Source organism: Nerophis ophidion, linkage group LG25 (genome assembly GCF_033978795.1).
Source record: "Nerophis ophidion isolate RoL-2023_Sa linkage group LG25, RoL_Noph_v1.0, whole genome shotgun sequence".
In the NCBI taxonomy this organism is placed as follows: Eukaryota; Metazoa; Chordata; class Actinopteri; order Syngnathiformes; family Syngnathidae; genus Nerophis; species Nerophis ophidion.
The window spans coordinates 8,670,372-8,692,112 of NC_084635.1; the positions used below are offsets into that span (position 1 = coordinate 8,670,372).

Here is a 21,741-nt window from a genome sequence, read left to right on the forward strand (position 1 = left end):
AAAACCTTACAGTTTCAATAGGGTCCTTTGGCCCATTGCAAACTTTGGAGTCCTTTTGCAATGGGCCTGGCGGACCCTAATTATTGACCTATTCCAGACTCCAATAACGTCACATTAAATATTCCACGTTGAGATATTCTTTGGGAATATGTTGCATATTTTGTGTTTGCTATGTAAAAAGTAAGCTGTTTTTTTTGTTAGTTTGTTTTGAAAAGGGCCTAAAACAAACAAACACAAAACATAAACAAAATAAAATGTATAATCTGAAGTTGATTTGGAGGTTATTGAAGTAAACAGTTAATAAAATGTATAATTTATTTTTTAAACACTTTAATGACACTTTTGGATCCCCAATAATTGTTGTGTAATTTGTTTTTAAGTGTCATTACTAAAATAATAATAATAATAATAAATTAAAATCAATGTTATTGACCTTTTTAAGGCTCCAATTATTATATAATCTCAAATATTCCACTCAAAAATTTTATTGGGTGAAAATATTACATATTTTGTGTTTTCTTTCCATAAAATGAGCATACAACTTACATTTTTAATAATGTTATATTGACAGATAGACCTAATGTTGATCTAGAGATTTAAACCTTGAATAATAATACAAAAAATAATACTGAATAATGACAAATTTTTTTAATAATGACATATATAATAATATATAATAATATATAATATATAATTATATATTATAATGACATGTAACTTAGATATTGGGTTTCACAATGTAAAGCGCTTTGAGTCACTTGAGAAAAGCGCTATATAAATATAATTCACTTCACTTCACATATATAATAATGACATATTTTTTTTACCAAAACCCTTTAGGGTCCCCGGGATCAAGCCTGAGTGGAGGCCTAAATGTATATATATTTTTTTTACATATATTTTATTGGTTTTTAACATAAAAAATATCAAAATGATTTTTCAGTGTGTGGCCCTCAGTGGAAAAAGTTTGGACACCCCTACTCTACGCAGATTACGCGCTGGGTTTAGGGCCCCTGCGATCCGTCTTGTGTGAAAAAGCGCGATTAAAGAACGGCGGGGCGCTTTATGTGAAATGTTACGCAATTGTATTCCCTGCCGCATCCTGCTCCGTCACTGATAAGAAAAGCTCGTATGCACCTGGCGTAACGTCTTGATGGTTAAAGTTGAAGTACCAATGATTGTCACTTGTGGTGAAATTTGTCCTCTGCATTTGACCCATACCCTTGTTCACCCACTGGGAGGTGAGGGGAGCAGTGAGCAGCAGCGGTGGCCGTGCTCGGGAATCATTTTTGGTGATTTAACCCCCAATTCCAACCCCTGATGCGGATTGGTGATGGGTCCCATTTTTATAGTCTTTGGTTTGAACTCACGACCTACCGATCTCAGGGCGGACACTCCAACCACTAGGCTACCCAGCGTCTGTTGGCTTTTTGCCTTTTTTCCATCCTATGTCCATTCTTTCTCCTATGTCCCCCCCTCCCTTGTGGAGGGGGTCCGGTCCGATGACCATGGATGAAGTACTGGCTGTCCAGAGTCGAGACCCAGGATGGACCGCTCGTCGGGACCCAGGATGGACCGCTCGCCTGTATCGGTTGGGGACATCTCTACGCTGCTGATCCGCCTCCGCTTGAGATGGTTCCCAGTGGACGGGACTCTCGCTGCTGTCTTGGATCCGCTTGAATTGAACTCTCGCGGCTGTGTTGGAGCCACTATGGATTGAACTTTCACAGTATCATGTTAGACCCGCTCGACATCCATTGCTTTCGGTCCCCTAGAGGGGGGGGGGGGGGGGGGGGGGGGGGTTGCCCACATCTGAGGTCCTCTCCAAGGTTTCTCATAGTCAGCATTGTCACTGGCGTCCCACTGGATGTGAATTCTCCCTGCCCACTGGGTGTGAGTTTTCCTTGCCCTTTTGTGGGTTCTTCCGAGGATGTTGTAGTCGTAATGATTTGTGCAGTCCTTTGAGACATTTGTGATTTGGGGCTATATAAATAAACATTGATTGATTGATTGATCCATCCATCCATCATCTTCCGCTTATCCGAGGTCGGGTTGCGGGGGCAACAGCCTAAGCAGGGAAACCCAGACTTCCCTCTCCCCAGCCACTTCATCTAGCTCTTCCCGGGGGATCCCGAGGCATTCTCAGGCCAGCTGGGAGACATAGTCTTCCCAACGTGTCCTGGGTCTTCCCCGTGGCCTCCTACCGGTTGGACGTGCCCTAAACACCTCCCTAGGGAGGCGTTCGGGTGGCATTCTGACCAGATGCCCGAACCACCTCATCTGGCTCCTCTCGATGTGAAGGAGCAGCGGCTTTACTTTGAGTTCCTCCCGGATGGCAGAGCTTCTCACCCTATCTCTAAGGGAGAGCCAGGAAACTCATTTCGGCCGCTTGTACCCGTGATCTTATCCTTTCGGTCATGACCCAAAGCTCATGACCATAGGTGAGGATGGGAACGTAGATCGACCGGTAAATTGAGAGCTTTGCCTTCCGGCTCAGCTCCTTCTTCACCACAACGGATCGATACAACGTCCGCATTACTGAAGACGCCGCACCGATCCGCCTGTCGATCTCACGATCCACTCTTCCCTCACTCGTGAACAAGACTCCTAGGTACTTGAACTCCTCCACTTGGGGCAGGGTCTCCTCCCCAACCCGGAGATGGCATTCCACCCTTTTCCGGGCGAGAACCATGGACTCGGACTTGGAGGTGCTGATTCTCATTCCGGTCGCTTCACACTCGGCTGCGAACCGATCCAGCGAGAGCTGAAGATCCCGGTCACATGAAGCCATCAGGACCACATCATCTGCAAAAAGCAGAAACCTAATCCTGCGGTCACCAAACCGGAACCCCTCAACGCCTTGACTGCGCCTAGAAATTCTGTCCATAAAAGTTATGAACAGAATCGGTGACAAAGGACAGCCTTGGCGGAGTCCAACCCTCACTGGAAATGTGTTCGACTTACTGCCAGCAATGCGGACCAAGCTCTGGCACTGATCGTACAGGGAGCGGACCACCACAATAAGACAGTCCGATACCCCATACTCTCTGAGCACTCCCCACAGGACTTCCCGAGGGACACAGTCGAATGCCTTCTCCAAGTCCACAAAGCACATGTAGACTGGTTGGGCAAACTCCCATGCACCCTCAAGAACCCTGCCGAGAGTTTAGAGCTGGTCCACAGTTCCACGACCAGGACGAAAACCACACTGTTCCTCCTGAATCCGAGGTTCGACTATCCGGCGTAGCCTCCTCTCCAGTACACCTGAATAAACCTTACCGGGAAGGCTGAGGAGTGTGATCCCACGATAGTTGGAACACACCCTCCGGTCCCCCTTCTTAAAGAGAGGAACCACCACCCCGGTCTGCCAATCCAGAGGTACCGCCCCCGATGTCCACAGCGATGCTGTAAAGTCTTTTGCCTTTCTTGATAAAAAAAAATGTCCCGTGCTTGCCCTCTTTTAGGCTGTTGGAACCGTTCAAAACGCAAAAAAAACAACCATTTTTTAGAGTTTCTCAATTTAAGAAGGGAGAAAGATTCTACAAAAGACGATGAGAAAAGAGGCAAGGTTCTTTGGTATACTTTCAACGTTTAGTATTTCCCATTTAAGTATTGGGTTGGTGTCCCACTTTTCACCATTGCTTGATTCCTCTTAAGGGCGATGGACGGCTGAGTTGCTCTTATACAGCAGCAGCCGGCCTCCGTAACTCCCACTCTCCCCCCTCTGTTGCAAGTTTTGTTGATTCTATGTAACATGTTCATTTGTCAAAGGTTTGTTCCTAGGCTCAGGATACTTCTGTTTGGACTTTGTATGTTCTCTCTGTGAGTGTGTGGGTTCTCTCCGGGTACTCCGACTTCCTCCCACCTACAAAGATGTGCACCTGAGGATACGCTGATTGGCAACATTAAAATTTGGCCTTTTTGAATGAATGTGAGTGTGAATGTTGTCTGTCTATGTGTGTTAGGCCTGCAATGTGCAGCTGAGATAGGGGCTAGACCCCCTCCCTTGAGTCCAGCCTTTGACAGAATATTTTTTTACTCCCGCAGCCTCCCGGCTTCTGTAGCTCCCACTCCCTGCCCTCTGTTGCAAGTTTTGTTGATTCTATTAAACATGTTTACATGTTCTAAGGATATGAGTTTTTTTTCCTTGGCCTCAGTCTGGACGCCCTCCCTGGAGTCCAGCCTTTGACCCTTATCCTCAGCGTTTTTACCTGTTTCTCACCTTTTTTATGCAAGGGGCGCTGGAAGTTGGAAGACCCGTCAGCAATCCTATTTCTGTCTCCCTGAAATGTTTTTCTGATCTTGAATGGGATTGTGCTGAAAATCTCAACTTCTCCTTGGGGATTAATAAAGTACTTCTAATTCTGATTCTGATTATGTGTATACTGTATACTCTACCAGTGTTTTGAAAACCAGCAACTCAGTGAGTCTAAATCGAAGAAATCCTGTGTGAGCAAAACCTAAAAGAGTTAGGTTTTTACCAAAGGAAACAACAATAAATGATGCTTTCAGTACATACACTATGTTGACGTCTGTGGAGGGGGGCGTGGCCAACGGGCCTGCCGCAGAATGTGGTGTGCGAGGACCTGCCCCGAAGACAGCGGCGGGTGAGTATATGGCCCAGGTGGGCCTTGTTATCTAATCACCTGTCACCTTTATTAGCAGCAGCCGGATTGAGACACGGAGTTGGAGTTGGCGTGGGAACAGAGAGAGAGAGAGAGGGACACGAGCTCAGAAAAAGACATTTTGCTGGAAAGCAAAAGCCTTGCAGAATTGATGAAAATAAAACGGTTATACCCTGAATTACGGGCTCTCGACAGCGTGCGGTGGTCCGAAGAACCCACTAGAGGGCAACCTCTACTACGTCTATAGTTATATTTTGATAGACAGGAAAAACATATGTACTCGTGACGATGCATGCAACAAAAGCAACAAACATGGCTGTAAACGCTAAGTTAAATCATGTTTCATTAGTTTTGTATTGTAGAAGGATGTCTGGAGCACAATAGTTTGACATGTCTGGGAACGCGACCGACGAATAATCCTTGAGATCACTCGACAAATCTTTGTTTGATACCGTATGCATGGTTTTTTTTTGCTCGTATATGCTTTTTGTGGTAAGATCTAGGCCCCTTGCGTATTCAGTGGCCATGTTGGTTTGGTGGCCCACCACTTTGTTTACTTCCGTTTAAAACTTACGATAACAAATGCAATAGGAGTGTCCCAAAAAATATATATTTATTTTCGTATGATTGGCAGTTGATTTATTTTGGATTTTATTTTATTTTTTCTCCATCCTATCCAGCCACTCAGACAAATCATAGATAGATAGATAGATAGATAGATAGATAGATAGATAGATAGATAGATGGATAGTACTTTATTGTTTCCTTCAGTAGAGTTCCCTCAGCAGCAGTGTACACAGTTGAGATCGAATTTAAAAAAAGTAAAACCTAAATAATGGGGGTATAAATGTAAACGAAATACAACAATATTTTACAATAAGAACATAAATAAAAAGCAACAATGAGAATTAAAATATAACTGTCACGCCTATGGATCATGTTTTGTTTTTGTCATGTTCGGTTTTGTTTCCGGCTTTGGCACTTCCTTGTTTTCTTTGTTCCCATAGCAACTCGTTAGTTTCAGCTGTCATGTCACGCACCTGTTCAATCACCGATTATGTCACTGCTATTTAAGCCATTCTGTTTCTGTTCTCCGTCCCGGCAAATTTACCTCCCTACTTACCTCCGTATTCCTCAACACCTTCATGCCAAGCCGTGCTATTTCCCTCATGCGCTTGTCAAGTAAGTTTTTTGGTTTTGTTACGTCTCAGTTGTTTAGTTTGTTTTTTTGTATATAGCCATGCCATTGTGCTGTTTTTGTTTTGAGTAGTCAAATTTGTTCTCCGCCATTGTGCGCGCCCTTTGCCTTTTTTTTTTTTTAGTTATAGCGTTAAATAAATCAAAATGTACTTACATTCACGCCTGGCTCGTGCAAATCATCCTTTGCGTCGGAAAAACAAAATATCCCATAGTCCAAGTCGTGACAATAACAGTAAAATAAGAATATAACAATAGAAACTAGGTCAGGGGTCGGGAACCTTTTTGGCTGAGAGAGCCATGAAAGCCAAATATTTCAAAATGTATTTCCGTGAGAGCCATATCATATTATTTAACTCTGAATACAACTAAATGTGTGCGTTTTTAAGTAAGACCAACATTTTTAGAGTATAATAAGTCTCTTATTCTTTTTATTAACATTTTTATTCTGAAGCTAACCAATAATAAATCAAATTTCATGTCTGTTGATCATGTTTTTGTTTGGCCATGTTGCTGTTTGTCCTTTGGACTCTTTAAGTTCCTGTTTTTTCCACTCCCTTGTCTTGTTTCCTTGGTTACTCATTTTGTCCACCTGTCTCTGGTGGACAAAATGCCCCGCTCACCTGCTTCCCGAGCCTTAATCAGAGGCAGTATTTAAGCTCGTCTTTGCCAGTCAGTCGCCCCGGCGTCAATGCGATCTTTTCTTGTTCCGTGCTGACTAATTTCATGCCTTGCCATAGTTTTGCGCTCCATGCCATGCCAAGTAAGTTTTTTTAAATTTATGTTCATAGTCTGTTTATGCGTTAGCTTTGTTCTTTAGCCCAAGTTGTGCCTTCGCTGTGAGCGATTTTTGTTTGTATCTTTTTTTAGTTTAAATTAAATCATGTTTTTACCTAAATGCCATGTCCCGAGTAGTCCGTCTGCCTTCCTGGGAGAACAACCCCCCCCCCCCCCCCATTGTGACATAAAATACTTCTTACCATTAATGCGACTTCTTGAACAGGTGCGAAGGAAAACGGATGGATGGATGGATTTAAATGCATGAGAATGTTTTATATTTTGCACGTTATTTTTAGCACCGGGATTACCAGCGAGATTATTCATAATTATCGCGTTAAGCAATGTCAGCTAAGATTTATCTGAGAGCCAGATGCAGTCATCAAAAGTGCCACATCTGGCTCTGGAGCCATAGGTTCCCTACCCCTGGACTAGTTAGTAGTGACCATCATAATGTTGATATATGATGTAAAAATATACTTTAAAAAAGACAACAGTGGAATATTTATCTTGTTGCCTTAATCCCTAACCCTTTATTAAATGTTTTGGTAGAATTTTACTCACACAAGTCAGTACAAAGTGTGTTAAATTGAGCCACAAGAGGGCAGTACAAACCTTCAAACTGTCCACCCTGCAGTCTGCAGTATCCAAGCAAGTATTCGAACCTAGTTAAAAATGTCATTTTTGCCTCTTTGAGCTGTAATTTGACCCCCTTAAAATGCTTCAAAACTCACCAAACTAGGCACACACATCAGGACTGGCAACAATTGCAAGATAATAAAAAAACCAAACCCCAAAACTCAAAACTGTGCTCTAGCGCCCCCTAGGAATACAACACAGACAAACTGCTCCTAGGAAGAAAACAAAGACAAAACTGCTTGTAACTTCCGGTAGGAATGTCAGAGAGACATGAAACAAAAACCACTATGTAGGTCTGACTTAGACCTACATTTGAATAATTAACATACTTTGGCAAAAATCAACAGGAAGCTTGATATTTTCACTTCCCAATACTACAACTGCATTATTTTCACATACATTAAATAGTGTCACCAAGGCGTCTTCGACAGTGGGGCTTGGGGGCAGCAGCCCAAGGCGCGCTCGCACCTTCGCACCCTAATTTGACCCCCTTAACATGTTTCAAAGTGCAAGTTAAAGCTATACTATGCCAAGCGAAAGCCATTTATCAACAACATCCAGAAACGCCAATCTGTAATTTGACCCCCTTAACATGCTTCAAAACTCACCAATTTTTACACACACATCAGGACTGGTGAAAATTGCCATCCAATAAAAAAACCAAACCCCAAAAATGAAAATTGTGCTCTAGCGCCCCCTAGGAATACAACACAGACAAACTGCTCCTAGGAAGAAAACAAAGACAAAACTGCTTGTAACTTCCGGTAGGAATGTCAGAGAGACATGAAACAAAACCCACTATGTAGGTCTGACGTAGACCTACATTTGAATAATTAACATACTTTGGCAAAAATCAACAGGAAGCTTGATATTTTCACTTCCCAATACAACAACTGCATTACTTTCACATAGATTAAATAGCGTCACCAAGGCGTCTTCGACAGTGGGGCTTGGGGGCAGCAGCCCAAGGCGCGCTCGCACCTTCGCACCCTAATTTGACCCCCTTAACATGTTTCAAAGTGCAAGTTAAAGCTATACTATGCCAAGCGAAAGCCATTTATCAACAACATCCAGAAACGCCAATCTGTAATTTGACCCCCTTAACATGCTTCAAAACTCACCAATTTTTACACACACATCAGGACTGGTGAAAATTGCCATCCAATAAAAAAACCAAACCCCAAAAATGAAAATTGTGCTCTAGCGCCCCCTAGGAATACAACACAGACAAACTGCTCCTAGTAAGAAAACAAAGACAAAACTGCTTGTAACTTCCGGTAGGAATGTCAACGAGACATGAAACAAAAACCACTATGTAGGTCTGACTTAGACCTACATTTGAATAATTAACATAATTTGGCAAAAATCAACAGGAAGCTTGATATTTTCACTTCCCAATACTACAACTGCATTATTTTCACATACATTAAATAGTGTCACCAAGGCGTCTTCGACAGTGGGGCTTGGGGGCAGCAGCCCAAGGCGCGCTCGCACCTTCGCACCCTAATTTGACCCCCTTAACATGTTTCAAAGTGCAAGTTAAAGCTATACTATGCCAAGCGAAAGCCATTTATCAACAACATCCAGAAACGCCAATCTGTAATTTGACCCCCTTAACATGCTTCAAAACTCACCAATTTTTACACACACATCAGGACTGGTGAAAATTGCCATCCAATAAAAAAACCAAACCCCAAAAATGAAAATTGTGCTCTAGCGCCCCTTAGGAATACAACACAGACAAACTGCTCCTAGGAAGAAAACAAAGACAAAACTGCTTGTAACTTCCGGTAGGAATGTCAGAGAGACATGAAACAAAAACCACTATGTAGGTCTGACTTAGACCTACATTTGAATAATTAACATACTTTGGCAAAAATCAACAGGAAGCTTGATATTTTCACTTCCCAATACTACAACTGCATTATTTTCACATACATTAAATAGCGTCACCAAGGCGTCTTCGACAGTGGGGCTTGGGGGCAGCAGCCCAAGGCGCGCTCGCACCTTCGCACCCTAATTTGACCCCCTTAACATGTTTCAAAGTGCAAGTTAAAGCTATACTATGCCAAGCGAAAGCCATTTATCAACAACATCCAGAAACGCCAATCTGTAATTTGACCCCCTTAACATGCTTCAAAACTCACCAATTTTTACACACACATCAGGACTGGTGAAAATTGCCATCCAATAAAAAAACCAAACCCCAAAAATGAAAATTGTGCTCTAGCGCCCCCTAGGAATACAACACAGCCAACTGCTCCTAGGAAGAAAACAAAGACAAAACTGCTTGTAACTTCCGGTAGGAATGTCAGAGAGACATGAAACAAAAACCACTATGTAGGTCTGACTTAGACCTACATTTGAATAATTAACATAATTTGGCAAAAATCAACAGGAAGCTTGATATTTTCACTTCCCAATACAACAACTGCATTACTTTCACATACATTAAATAGTGTCACCAAGGCGTCTTCGACAGTGGGGCTTGGGGGCAGCAGCCCAAGGCGCGCTCGCACCTTCGCACCCTAATTTGACCTCCTTAACATGTTTCAAAGTGCAAGTTAAAGCTATACTATGCCAAGCAAAAGCCATTTATCAACAACATCCAGAAACGCCAATCTGTAATTTGACCCCCTTAACATGCTTCAAAACTCACCAATTTTTACACACACATCAGGACTGGTGAAAATTGCCATCCAATAAAAAAACCAAACCCCAAAAATGAAAATTGTGCTCTAGCGCCCCCTAGGAATACAACACAGACAAACTGCTCCTAGGAAGAAAACAAAGACAAAACTGCTTGTAACTTCCGGTAGGAATGTCAGAGAGACATGAAACAAAAACCACTATGTAGGTCTGACTTAGACCTACATTTGAATAATTAACATAATTTGGCAAAAATCAACAGGAAGCTTGATATTTTCACTTCCCAATACAACAACTGCATTACTTTCACATACATTAAATAGCGTCACCAAGGCGTCTTCGACAGTGGGGCTTGGGGGCAGCAGCCCAAGGCGCGCTCGCACCTTCGCACCCTAATTTGACCCCCTTAACATGTTTCAAAGTGCAAGTTAAAGCTATACTATGCCAAGCGAAAGCCATTTATCAACAACATCCAGAAACGCCAATCTGTAATTTGACCCCCTTAACATGCTTCAAAACTCACCAATTTTTACACACACATCAGGACTGGTGAAAATTGCCATCCAATAAAAAAACCAAACCCCAAAAATGAAAATTGTGCTCTAGCTCCCCCTATGAAAAAAAACAGACAAAACTGCTTGTAAATTCTGTTAGGAATGTCGTAGAGTGATGAAACAAAAACTTCTATGTAGGTCTGACTAAGATCGGGACTCGGGACACGGCGGCAGCGGCCAAAGGCGGACCCGACCAACGCTGCTTGCAGCTTTAATTAAAATTGTAACTTTCCCCATCAATCAAATAATACAACATGGTCTGCAGACCACCACCTTTTCATAACGCAGCAAAATCACTTAACTGAGCTCACGCCGCTTTGACATCTCGTATCAACGTTATGTCAAAACATTAAATATTAACCGGATTAAAGCTGTCACCCAGTTTAAGAGGCTCAAAGAAAGATATTCCTCTGACAGCAAACTCTAAATTATTCTCAATGACTTTGCCAGAACATAAATGTGATTTGAATAATACATTGCAGGCCACGACAAAAATAAAGAGGAACGTGGCAACCTGTAATCAATCAATCAATATTTATTTATATAGCCCCAAATCACAAATGTCTCAAAGGACTGCACAAATCATTACGACTACAACATCCTCGGAAGAACCCACAAAAGGGCAAGGAAAACTCACACCCAGTGGGCAGGGAGAATTCACATCCAGTGGGACGCCAGTGACAATGCTGACTATGAGAAACCTTGGAGAGGACCTCAGATGTGGGCAACCCCCCCCCCCCTCTAATAATCTAAAGGCCTACTGAAAGCCACTACTACCGACCACGCAGTCTGATGGTTTATATATCAATGATGAAATATTAACATTGCAACACATGCCAATATGACCAAGTTAACTTACTAAATTGCAATTTTAAATTCCGCGCCGAAAAATCCTGCTGAAAACGTCTCGGTATGATGACGCCTGCGCGTGACGTCACGGATAGTAAAGGACATTTTGTGCCAGCATCGTGCCCAGCTATTAACTCGTCTGTTTTCATCGCAAAATTCCACAGTATTCTGGACATCTGTGTTGGTTAATCTTTTGCAATTTGTCCAATGAACAATGGAGACATCAAAGAAGAAAGCTGTAGGTGGGAAGCGGTGTATTACGGCCGGCTGTAGCAACACAAACACAGACGGTGTTTCATTGTTTACATTCCCGAAAGATGACAGCCAAGCTTTACTATGGAACAGAGATGTCAAGCGAATACGGTTGGATTGGCCCACACACACAAAGTACATGGCTCTAGAGCCATAGGTTCCCTACCCCTGCTGTAGAGGATGCTAAAAAGGCAGTCCCTTTAAGGCACGCCCCCGATACACTTGTCTGGGTGGAAATCGGGAGAAATTCGGAAGAATGGTTGCCCCAGAGGATTTTCGGGAGGGGCACTGAACTTTGGGAGTCTCCCGGGAAAATCGTGAGGGTTGGCAAGTATGAGTATCAGCGGTGAATGCAGTGTTACAGAGGCATCGCCGCTGTATAATACCGGCGGGCCAGCTCTAATGGCGCTGCTGTAGTGGCTGCTGTAGGCAGGAGCTCTGTGCTCTTGTGTCATCCTTTTGTGTTTCCCTCTTGTTTTCATGTGGTATTATATTTTTTTTGCATTTTGGTCCGGGACCCTTTGGGACTGTGCGACAAGGGGTGGCACTTTCGTGACCTCTGTGGTGCTTTTTTTGTGGACTTCTGGATCTGCCTCCCGGGGAGCCTTTTGGCTATGGAGACCAGCTGCAGGGTCTCTGCTACACCAGAGTCTGTTTGGATGTACTGGAGGAGATGCGGATGAGGGGACAGGACTGCGGAGCTAGCACTGAGCTACTGGGACGGAGAGGCTTCGCGGTGTCTTGGCTGGGTGAGCAGGTGTCGGACACCTCAGTCACCTTGGACTCGCTCATCCATGCGGACTGGACACTGGCCGAGAGTGGAGTCGGCTGTCTTGGTTGCTTTGTTGGGTCTGCTCCTGTCTCTGGCCATGCTCCCTCCACCCCAGCGGACGATGGCGTGGAACACCGCAGAGGCCACCACAGTGGATATGTTTCTTTTACTTTTTATTCATAGCTGTATGTAGAAGTGTCTGGTTGTATCTGCTGCTTTAATGTCTTTAATGTCCTCTGTGTTCTTTGATGTTTGATGTTTCCCTCTTACACACATGGAAGAGGGATGTGTACTATGGCTATGAGTTGTTTTTTTTTTTCCCTTGGCCTCAGTCTGCACCCCCTCTCCAGGGCCTAGGCTAAGACCGATTTTTTAATTTTATTTTAATCTTCTATTTTTTTCTCCCCCCCCCCCCCCCGACCCCCTTGTTTACCTGTATGTCATCTTTTTTGTAAGGGGCGCTGCAAGCCGGCAGACCCGTCAGCGATCCTGTTCTGTCTCCCTGTAATGTTTGTCTGATCTTGAATGGGATTGTGCTGAAAATTGTAATTTTCCTGAAGGAACTCTCCTGACGGAATAAATAAAGTACTATCTATCTATCTATCCATCTATCTAATCTCAATCAATCAATCAATCAATCAATGTTTACTTATATAGCCCTAAATCACTAGTGTCTCAAAGGGCTGCACAAACCACCACGACATCCTCGGTAGGCCCACATAAGGGCAAGGAAAACTCACACCCAGTGGGACGTCGATGACAATGATGACTATGAGAACCTTGGAGAGGAGGAAAGCAATGGATGTCGAGCGGGTCTAACATGATACTGTGAAAGTTCAATCCACAATGGATCCAACACAGTCGCGAGAGTCCAGTCCAAAGCGGATCCAACACAGCAGCGAGAGTCCCGTTCACAGCGGAGCCAGCAGGAAACCATCCCAAGCGGAGGCGGATCAGCAGCGCAGAGATGTCCCCAGCCGATACACAGGCAAGCAGTACATGGCCACCGGATCGGACCGGACCCCCTCCACAAGGGAAAGTGGGACATAGAAGAAAAAGAAAAGAAATGGCAGATCAACTGGTCTAAAAAGGGAGTCTTTTTAAAGGCTAGAGTATACAAATGAGTTTTAAGGTGAGACTTAAATGCTTCTACTGAGGTGGCATCTCGAACTGTTACCGGGAGGGCATTCCAGAGTACTGGAGCCCGAACGGAAAACGCTCTATAGCCCGCAGACTTTTTTTGGGCTGTGGGAATCACTAATAAGCCGGAGTCCTTTGAACGCAGATTTCTTGCCGGGACATATGGTACAATACAATCGGCAAGATAGGATGGAGCTAGACCGTGTAGTATTTTATACGTAAGTAGTAAAACCTTAAAGTCACATCTTAAGTGCACAGGAAGCCAGTGCAGGTGAGCCAGTACAGGCGTAATGTGATCAAACTTTCTTGTTCTGGTCAAAAGTCTAGCAGCCGCATTTTGTACCAACTGTAATCTTTTAATGCTAGACATGGGGAGACCCGAAAATAATACGTTACAGTAATCGAGACGAGACGTAACAAACGCATGGATAATGATCTCAGCGTCTTTAGTGGACAGAATGGAGCGAATTTTAGCGATATTACGGAGATGAAAGAAGGCCGTTTTAGTAACGCTTTTAATGTGTGCCTCAAAGGTCAGAGTTGGGTCGAAGATAATACCCAGATTCTTTACCGTGTCGCCTTGTTTAATTGTTTGGTTGTCAAATGTTAGAGCTGTATTATTAAATAGAGTTCGGTGTCTAGCAGGACCGATAATCAGCATTTCCGTTTTTTTGGCGTTGAGTTGCAAAAAGTTAGCGGACATCCATTGTTTAATTTCATTAAGACACGCCTCCAGCTGACTACAATCCGGCGTGTTGGTCAGCTTTAATGTGATATTACCTCAAGGGCCAAATGAAATTACACGGCGGGCCAGAGTTTGACACCCATGGGCAAGACACTTTACCCCCCTGCTCCGAGTGCCACCCACACTGGTTTAAATGTCACTTAAATATTGGGTTTCACTATGTAAAGCGCTTTGAGTCACTTGAGAAAAGCGCTATATAAATATAATTCACTTCACTAACGTGCAGTTCCCCTTTAAAACATCGGTGACTGTTACCTGAACTCCATCGTGTGCGAAGAAGGACTTGGCATCAGCCTCGGTTGCCAGGTTGAGGACTGTGGATTTGCTCCAGCACTGAGTCCTCCTCACTAACAGAGCATAGGCCCTGTCCTCGCTGTTGGAGTAACACTCCCCAAAGACATCTGTCGGGATGCACGCCCCGGACGTCAACAACGCTGCAACGTGGACTCCTTTCATCCCAAAGGCGGCCCCCCGGCGCCCCGACGATATATTTACACTCACCAAGGGCAAACTGCTCGTACTTGGCCTCCTTCATGCTCCGCGCAGACTCGGCCTCGGACTCCAGTCGAGCCATCTCTTTCAGGATTTTACACCCGGCCAGCGCCGCTGCCACCGCCTCCGGGCCCTGAAGGGATGAAAAAAAAGAAACATGAATCCAGGGTATCAAGTTGAGAATCTTATCGCGCGTCTGAGCTCATTTGACTGAGTACACATGTTCTTATCTATCTATTAACTGGGATTTACTCCTCCGTGTTTGTGCAGCTTCACATCTAAACAGCCCACCTGCCATCCACGTTTTTACACTTGAATCGCCGCATATAAGCCGTGCTTATCTTGCCGTGGTCTAAAAATTAATGGGAAGCCAGCGGTGCCAACGAGGGGCCCCGTAGGCATGATATGTAGCTTTCCAATTTAAATACATATTCATACCGCAGTCTAGGGATGCCCTGAGCAAAATTGGAGCCCTAAGAATGTTTTTTTTGTGTAAAACGATTTTTATACTTTTTAAATCAAACTGGAGTTTTGTTCTAAAACTACCGTATTTCCTTGAATTGCCGCCGGGGCGCTAATTCATTTAAAACCTCTTCTTACTCCTGCGCTTACCAAAGGCATGCGGTAAAAGTAAGCATGCGCTAATTAATTTAAAACCTCTTCTCACTCCTGCGCTTACCAAAGGCATGCGGTAAAAGTAAGCATGCGCTAATTCATTTCAAACCTCTTCTCACTCTTGCGCTTACCAAAGGCATGCGGTAAAAGTAAGCATGCGCTAATTAATTTCAAACCTCTTCTCACTCTTGCGCTTACCGAAGGCATGCGGTAAAAGTAAGCATGCGCTAATTAATTTAAAACCTCTTCTCACTCTTGCGCTTACCGAAGGCATGCGGTAAAAGTAAGCATGCGCTAATTAATTTAAAACCTCTTCTCACTCCTGCGCTTACCGAAGGCATGCAGTAAAAGTAAGCATGCGCTAATTATTTTAAAACCTCTTCTCACTCTTGCGCTTACCAAAGGCATGCGGTAAAAGTAAGCATGCGCTAATTAATTTAAAACCTCTTCTCACTCTTGCGCTTACCAAAGGCATGCGGTAAAAGTAAGCATGCGCTAATTAATTCAAAACCTCTTCTCACTCTTGCGCTTACCAAAGGCATGCGGTAAAAGTAAGCATGCGCTAATTAATTTAAAACCTCTTCTCACTCCTGCGCTTACCGAAGGCATGCGGTAAAAGTAAGCATGCACTAATTATTTTAAAACCTCTTCTCATTCCGGCACTTACCAAAGGGATGCGGTAAAAATCTGAGTGTGATGTAAGCTTGAACCTTAAATCCTACTGAATAGCTCTTAATCTTCTTCCCTTTATGCGATTTCAAATTACCGGTATCGAAATCAGCCTCCTCCATTTTGAAAATGAATAGTCACTCGTGACGTCACCAGTTTGACCAGGCGGTAATACAAGGCAGGCGCATACTATATGCCCTGCGGCAATTCAAGGAAATGTGGTAGTTTTTTTGCGCAAAATAACAAATTTAACACAATTTTTAAAAAAATTTAAAATTTTATTTAGACACACATTTATGTATTTAATAGTTGTATGTGAAACGATTTTTATACTTTTTAAATCAAACTGGAGTTTTGTTCTAAAACTACCGTATTTCCTTGAATTGCCGCCGGGGCGCTAATTAATTCAAAACCTCTTCTCACTCCTGCGCTTACCAAAGGCATGCGGTAAAAGTAAGCATGCGCTAGTTATTTATTTATTTATTTATTTTTTTATTTTTTGTCCTGTCCAGCTTCTCAGGCAAATCATATAGTTGATATGGATGCCTATTCAGGCTGTTCAGATTTACTTTACAAAAGAGAAGTGTGGGATACTTCTCTTTTTGTCTTATTTGAATGTGACTTTATTAAATGTGTTTATATTATCATTTGGTGCAGCCAGGCCGGAGCAGGAGGGGATAGAAAGAGAAAAGAAGGAAGACAGAGGGGGAAATTGTGGGGATAAGAGGGGGAATAGACAGAGAGACAAAAACAACAACAGCAAATACAACAATAACAACAACAACAATAGAACAACACCAGCACATACATAATATGTACAAATATGATCGTAAAAGTGATAGCAAATAAGCAGTTGGTGAAATAAATAATATAGTAATGACAATGAGTATTTTTACACTAAAACTGGAGCAATACAAAAACCAATAGAAAAAGCGCTATTGATCATGAACAAAACCAATAGTTTACCTCTATTATCAACAATAAAGTTAGTTTAAAACCTCTTCTCACTCTGGCACTTACCAAAGGTATGCGGTAAAAATTTGAGTGTGATGTAAGCTTGGACCTTAAATCCTACTGAATAGCTCTTAATCTTCTTCCCTTTATGCGATTTCAAATTACTGGTATCGAAATCAGCCTCCTCCATTTTGAAAATGAATAGTCACTCGTGACGTCACCAGTTTGACCAGGCGGTAATACAAGGCAGGCGCATACTATATGCCCTGCGGCAATTCAAGGAAATACGGTAGTATTTTTTGCGCAAAATAACAAATTTAACACAATTTTTTAAATTTTTTAAAATTTTATTTAGACACACATTTATATATTTAATATTTGTATGTGAAACGATTTTTATACTTTTTAAGTCAAACTTGAGTTTTGTTCTAAAACTAATTATTTGTTTTTTATGTGCACAATAACAAATTTAACAAAATGTTTCATTTTTTAAAATTGCGATAAAGATTATTTATGTATTTAATATTTGTATGTGAGACGATTTTTATAATTTTTAAATCAAACTTAAGTTTTGTTCTAAAACAAATTATTGGATTTTTTTGTGCAAAATAATAAATTTAACACAATTTTTCTTTTTTTTTTATTGAGACAAAGATTATTCATGTATTTAATATTTGTATGTGAGACGATTTTTATACTTTTAAAATCAAACTTAAGTTTTGTTCTAAAACAAATTATTGGATTTTTTTTGTGCAAAATACCAAATTTAGCACAATTTTTATTTTTTTTATTTAGACAAAAATTTATGTATCTAATATTTGTAGGTAAAACGATTTTTATACTTTAAAACTTAAACATGAGTTTTGATCTACAATAAATTACGTGATTGTTTTGTGCAAAATAACAAATTTAACAAAATTGTTCCTTTTTTCAATTTTTTTTTAAACAAAGATTATTTATGTATTTAATATTTGTATGTGAAACGATTCTTATACTTTTAAAATCAAACTTGATTTCTGTTCTAAAATAAAGTATTTAATTTTTTTGGTGCAAAATAACAAATTTAACAACATTTTTCTTTTGTTTTGTTCTTTTTTTTATTGAGACAACGCTTATTTATGTATTTAATATATTTCAATGTGAAACGATTTTTATACTTTTTAAATCAAACTTGAGTTTTGTTCTAAAACATATTATTGGATTGTTTTGTGCAAAACAACAGATTTAACACAATTTTTCTTTTTTTTGTCATATTTTTCTTTCTTTTTTTTTTTATTGAGACAAAGATTATTTATGTATTTAATATATGTATGTAAAACGATTTTTATACTTTAAAATCAAACTTGAGTTTTGTTCTAAAACCAATTATTGGATGTTTTTGCGCAGAATAAATTTAACACAATTTGTCTTTTTTTTCATATTAATTGTTCTTTTTCCATTGAGATAAAGATTATTTATGTATTTAATATTTGTATTTGAAACTATTTTTATACTTTTAAAATCAAACTTGAGTTTTGTTCTAAAATTAATTATTGTTTTTTTTGTGCAAAAATACATTTAACACAATATATCTTTTTTTTCATATTTTTCTTGCGATTTTTTTATCGAGACAAAGATTATGTATTTAATATTTGTATGTGAAACAATTTTTATACTTTTAAAATCAAACTTGATTTTTGTTCTAAAACAAATTATTGGATTGTTTTGTGCAAAATAACAACTTTAACATATTTTTTCTTTTTTTATTGAGACAAACATTATTTATGTATTTAATATTTGTATGTGAAACGATTTTTATACTTTTAAAATCAAATTTGAGTTTTGTTCAATTTTTTTTTTTGTGCAAAATAAATTGAACACAATGTTTCTTTTTTTTTTCCTTCTTTTATTGAGACAAAGATTATTTATGTATTTAATATTTGTGTGTGAAACAATTTTTATACTTTTAAAATCAAACTTGAGTTTTGTTCTAAAACAAATTATTGGATGTTTTTGTGCAAAATAACAAATTGAACACAATTTTTCTTTTTTTTTTCTATTTTTTAAATTTTTTTATTGAGGCAAAGATCATTCAGGGATTTAATATTTGTATTTGAAACGATTTTTATACTTTTAAAATCAAATTTGAGTTTTGTTCTAAAACAAATGATTGGATTTTTTTGTGCAAAATAACAAATTTAACACAATTTTTATTTTTTTCATTCTTTTTTTATTGACACAAAGATTATGTATTTAATATTTGTATCCTTACTATCATATACTATTTATTCATTTTTTTTTATTTGTTCACTGTTCTGTTACAGAGAACAAATAATATGGATAAAATTGCTCCGATATGAAAAGGGGTAGGATTAAATAAGCTCTGCTTCTTCCTACTCCTTTTCGGACATTCTGTAATGAAACAACTGGAGTTGTGTGACACATTAAATTGTATCGTATGCATGTTCCAAATAAACTGAAACTGAAACTGAACAGAACATTTTTTTTTCTGGCAAAGCTACGGTTTGAAATTTAATCCCCGTAGAGCACGGGTGTCAAACTCTGGCCCGCGGGCCAAATTTGGCCGTGTAATTTTATTTGGTCCTTCAGGTAATATCAAATTAAACATTAGAGTTGGCCTGCCGGTATTATACAGCGGCGATGCCGCTCTAACACCGCTAATCCTCATACTTGCCAACCCTCCCGAGACTACCGAAGTTCAGTGACCCTCCCGAAAATCTCCCGGGGGAACCATTCTCCCAAATTTCTCCCGATTTCCACCCAGACAACAATATTGTTGTAATGGCACTTCCTTTAGCCTTCTCTACAACCTTGCATCACGTCCGCTTTTCCTACATACAAACATTGTGCTGTCTTAATCACACAATATGACCGGATTTTACACACACATAAGTTGTTGCAAGGCATGCTTGATAAGGTCACGCTCAGGGTGGCTGAATAAACAATTCAACGCTGTTACAAATATGCGCCACACTGTGAAGCCACACCAAACAAGAATGACAAACACATTTCGGGAGAACATCCGCACCGTAACACGACATAAACACAACTGAACAAATACTCAGACTCCCTTGCAGCACTAACACTTCTGGGACGCTACAATATATAATTGGATATGCCATTGATATTTTTTAAATTATTATTATGTTTATTTGAAACTCTATTTTGCATGTCACTATAAAGTTATATAAGCCTTGCTTGTTCAATATTCAATGCAAAACTTTTTTGGGTCCCTATTAAAAGGTTAAATTGTTCAACCTCGGCCCGCGGCTTTGTTCCGTTTTAAATTTTGGCCCACTCTGTATTTGAGTTTGACACCCCTGCAGTAGAGCCTATGTGTCAAAATCGAGAATTATTTATCTATGGCCCCCGGAATATTTGTTTAGTGTTAGATCCGGCCCGCAGGCCACAGCCGCCTGCTGCTGTTTTGCACGCACCAATACTCCATCAGTGATGGTGTTAGGAATTTGGGGTCCCAAGTCATAAAAATGGGCTCCCACTTTTTTTGTAAGCGTTTTGAAAACAAATAATAAATGTATGCTTTATCCTGTTACATCTCACATTCTATATTGTGTTTTGGAATAAGGTTGTCGTAAACGTTACCTAATTGCATGCACTAATACTCCATCAGTGTTGGCGCCAGGACTTTTCAAAATGAGGTCCCAGGGACCCCATCAAGTCATAACCGTTGTAACCGTTTTGAAAACAAATTATAAATGTATGCATTGTCCTGTTATATCTCACATTCTATATTGTTCATCCATCCATTTTCTACCACTTGTTTTGAGGTTACGGGGGGTGCTGGTGTCTCGAATATTGTGTTTTGGAAAAAGGTTGTCATAAACGCTACTTAATTCATTAAAAATAATACAAAAGAAAACATTTTTTTTGGCATATTTAACTTTGTTCAGTTATAAACATTCATTCACTTTCTTCTTTCCTTCGTGGATCTTAACTTTACCGCCGACGGTATTTTTTCTATATTTATATTGTAATATTTTCAGAAAGCGTTTGTTCTATTTTCGGCCAAAGTCTGACGGAAAAAAAAACAATCCGAAGTTGTCTGTATTTTTTAGTTTTAATGACATGATTTTAATAGTCCGGCCCACCTGTGCACAGATTTTGTTTGTGCGAATTGTTTCAGTTGTAGAGCAACAATGTTCATTGTCAATACTAACTACTTTACTCATTTGTTTTTCTTCATAATTACTGGGATCATATGTTATCGAACACTAAATATATCCAAACGTTCAACAAAGTGAAATATAATGCATGCAACAAAAGAAGGACCCGCATACTTCTGTCTTTGCCTATGTTTATTTCTTCCTTTATTGTGCCAGCAGTTGTAGTCTCAGTTGTACCCGAGTTCTCTCTCTTTGTCTCCCCCCCGGCTGGCATTCCGGTCGTATTTTTTCCTGCCTGCTTCACGGCTGTCATTAAAAGACTTTATTTGACGGCTTCAAAGCCTCCTCTCTGCAACCCGGGGTCCAAACTTGAACTGAAGGTAACAGCGTGTTACTTACAGATACAAAAGTCTCCGGGGCGGAAGCTTATCAGAACGTATTCGTCACAGCTATGGTTTATGTTTTGTTTTTGTCATGTTTGGTCATGTTATGTTTAGTTTTTTGGACATTCAGTTCTGTTTTTGCACTTCCTGGTTTGTTTCCGTCTCCATGCCAACCCATAGATTTTCACCTTGCCCTCACACCTGTTACTAATCATCATCATAGTCATTATTTAAGCCATTCTGTTTCTGTCCTCGTCCTGGCAACTTTCAATCAATCAATGTTTATTTATATAGCCCCAAATCAC

At 40.5% G+C, this 21,741-nt stretch overlaps 1 protein-coding gene across 1 annotated transcript in view; it reads right to left on the minus strand.

The window, feature by feature from the left end:
• The window catches only part of trpm5 (transient receptor potential cation channel, subfamily M, member 5), a 174,097-nt gene that overhangs the window by 41,076 nt on the left and 111,280 nt on the right, over positions 1-21,741 (minus strand). Inside the window, exons 16-17 of the mRNA XM_061887264.1 lie at positions 14,701-14,824; positions 14,455-14,600 (exon numbers count right to left, since the gene is read on the minus strand). Coding sequence (XP_061743248.1) covers positions 14,455-14,600; positions 14,701-14,824 — 270 coding nt within the window. The remainder of the gene's footprint in view (positions 1-14,454; positions 14,601-14,700; positions 14,825-21,741) is intronic.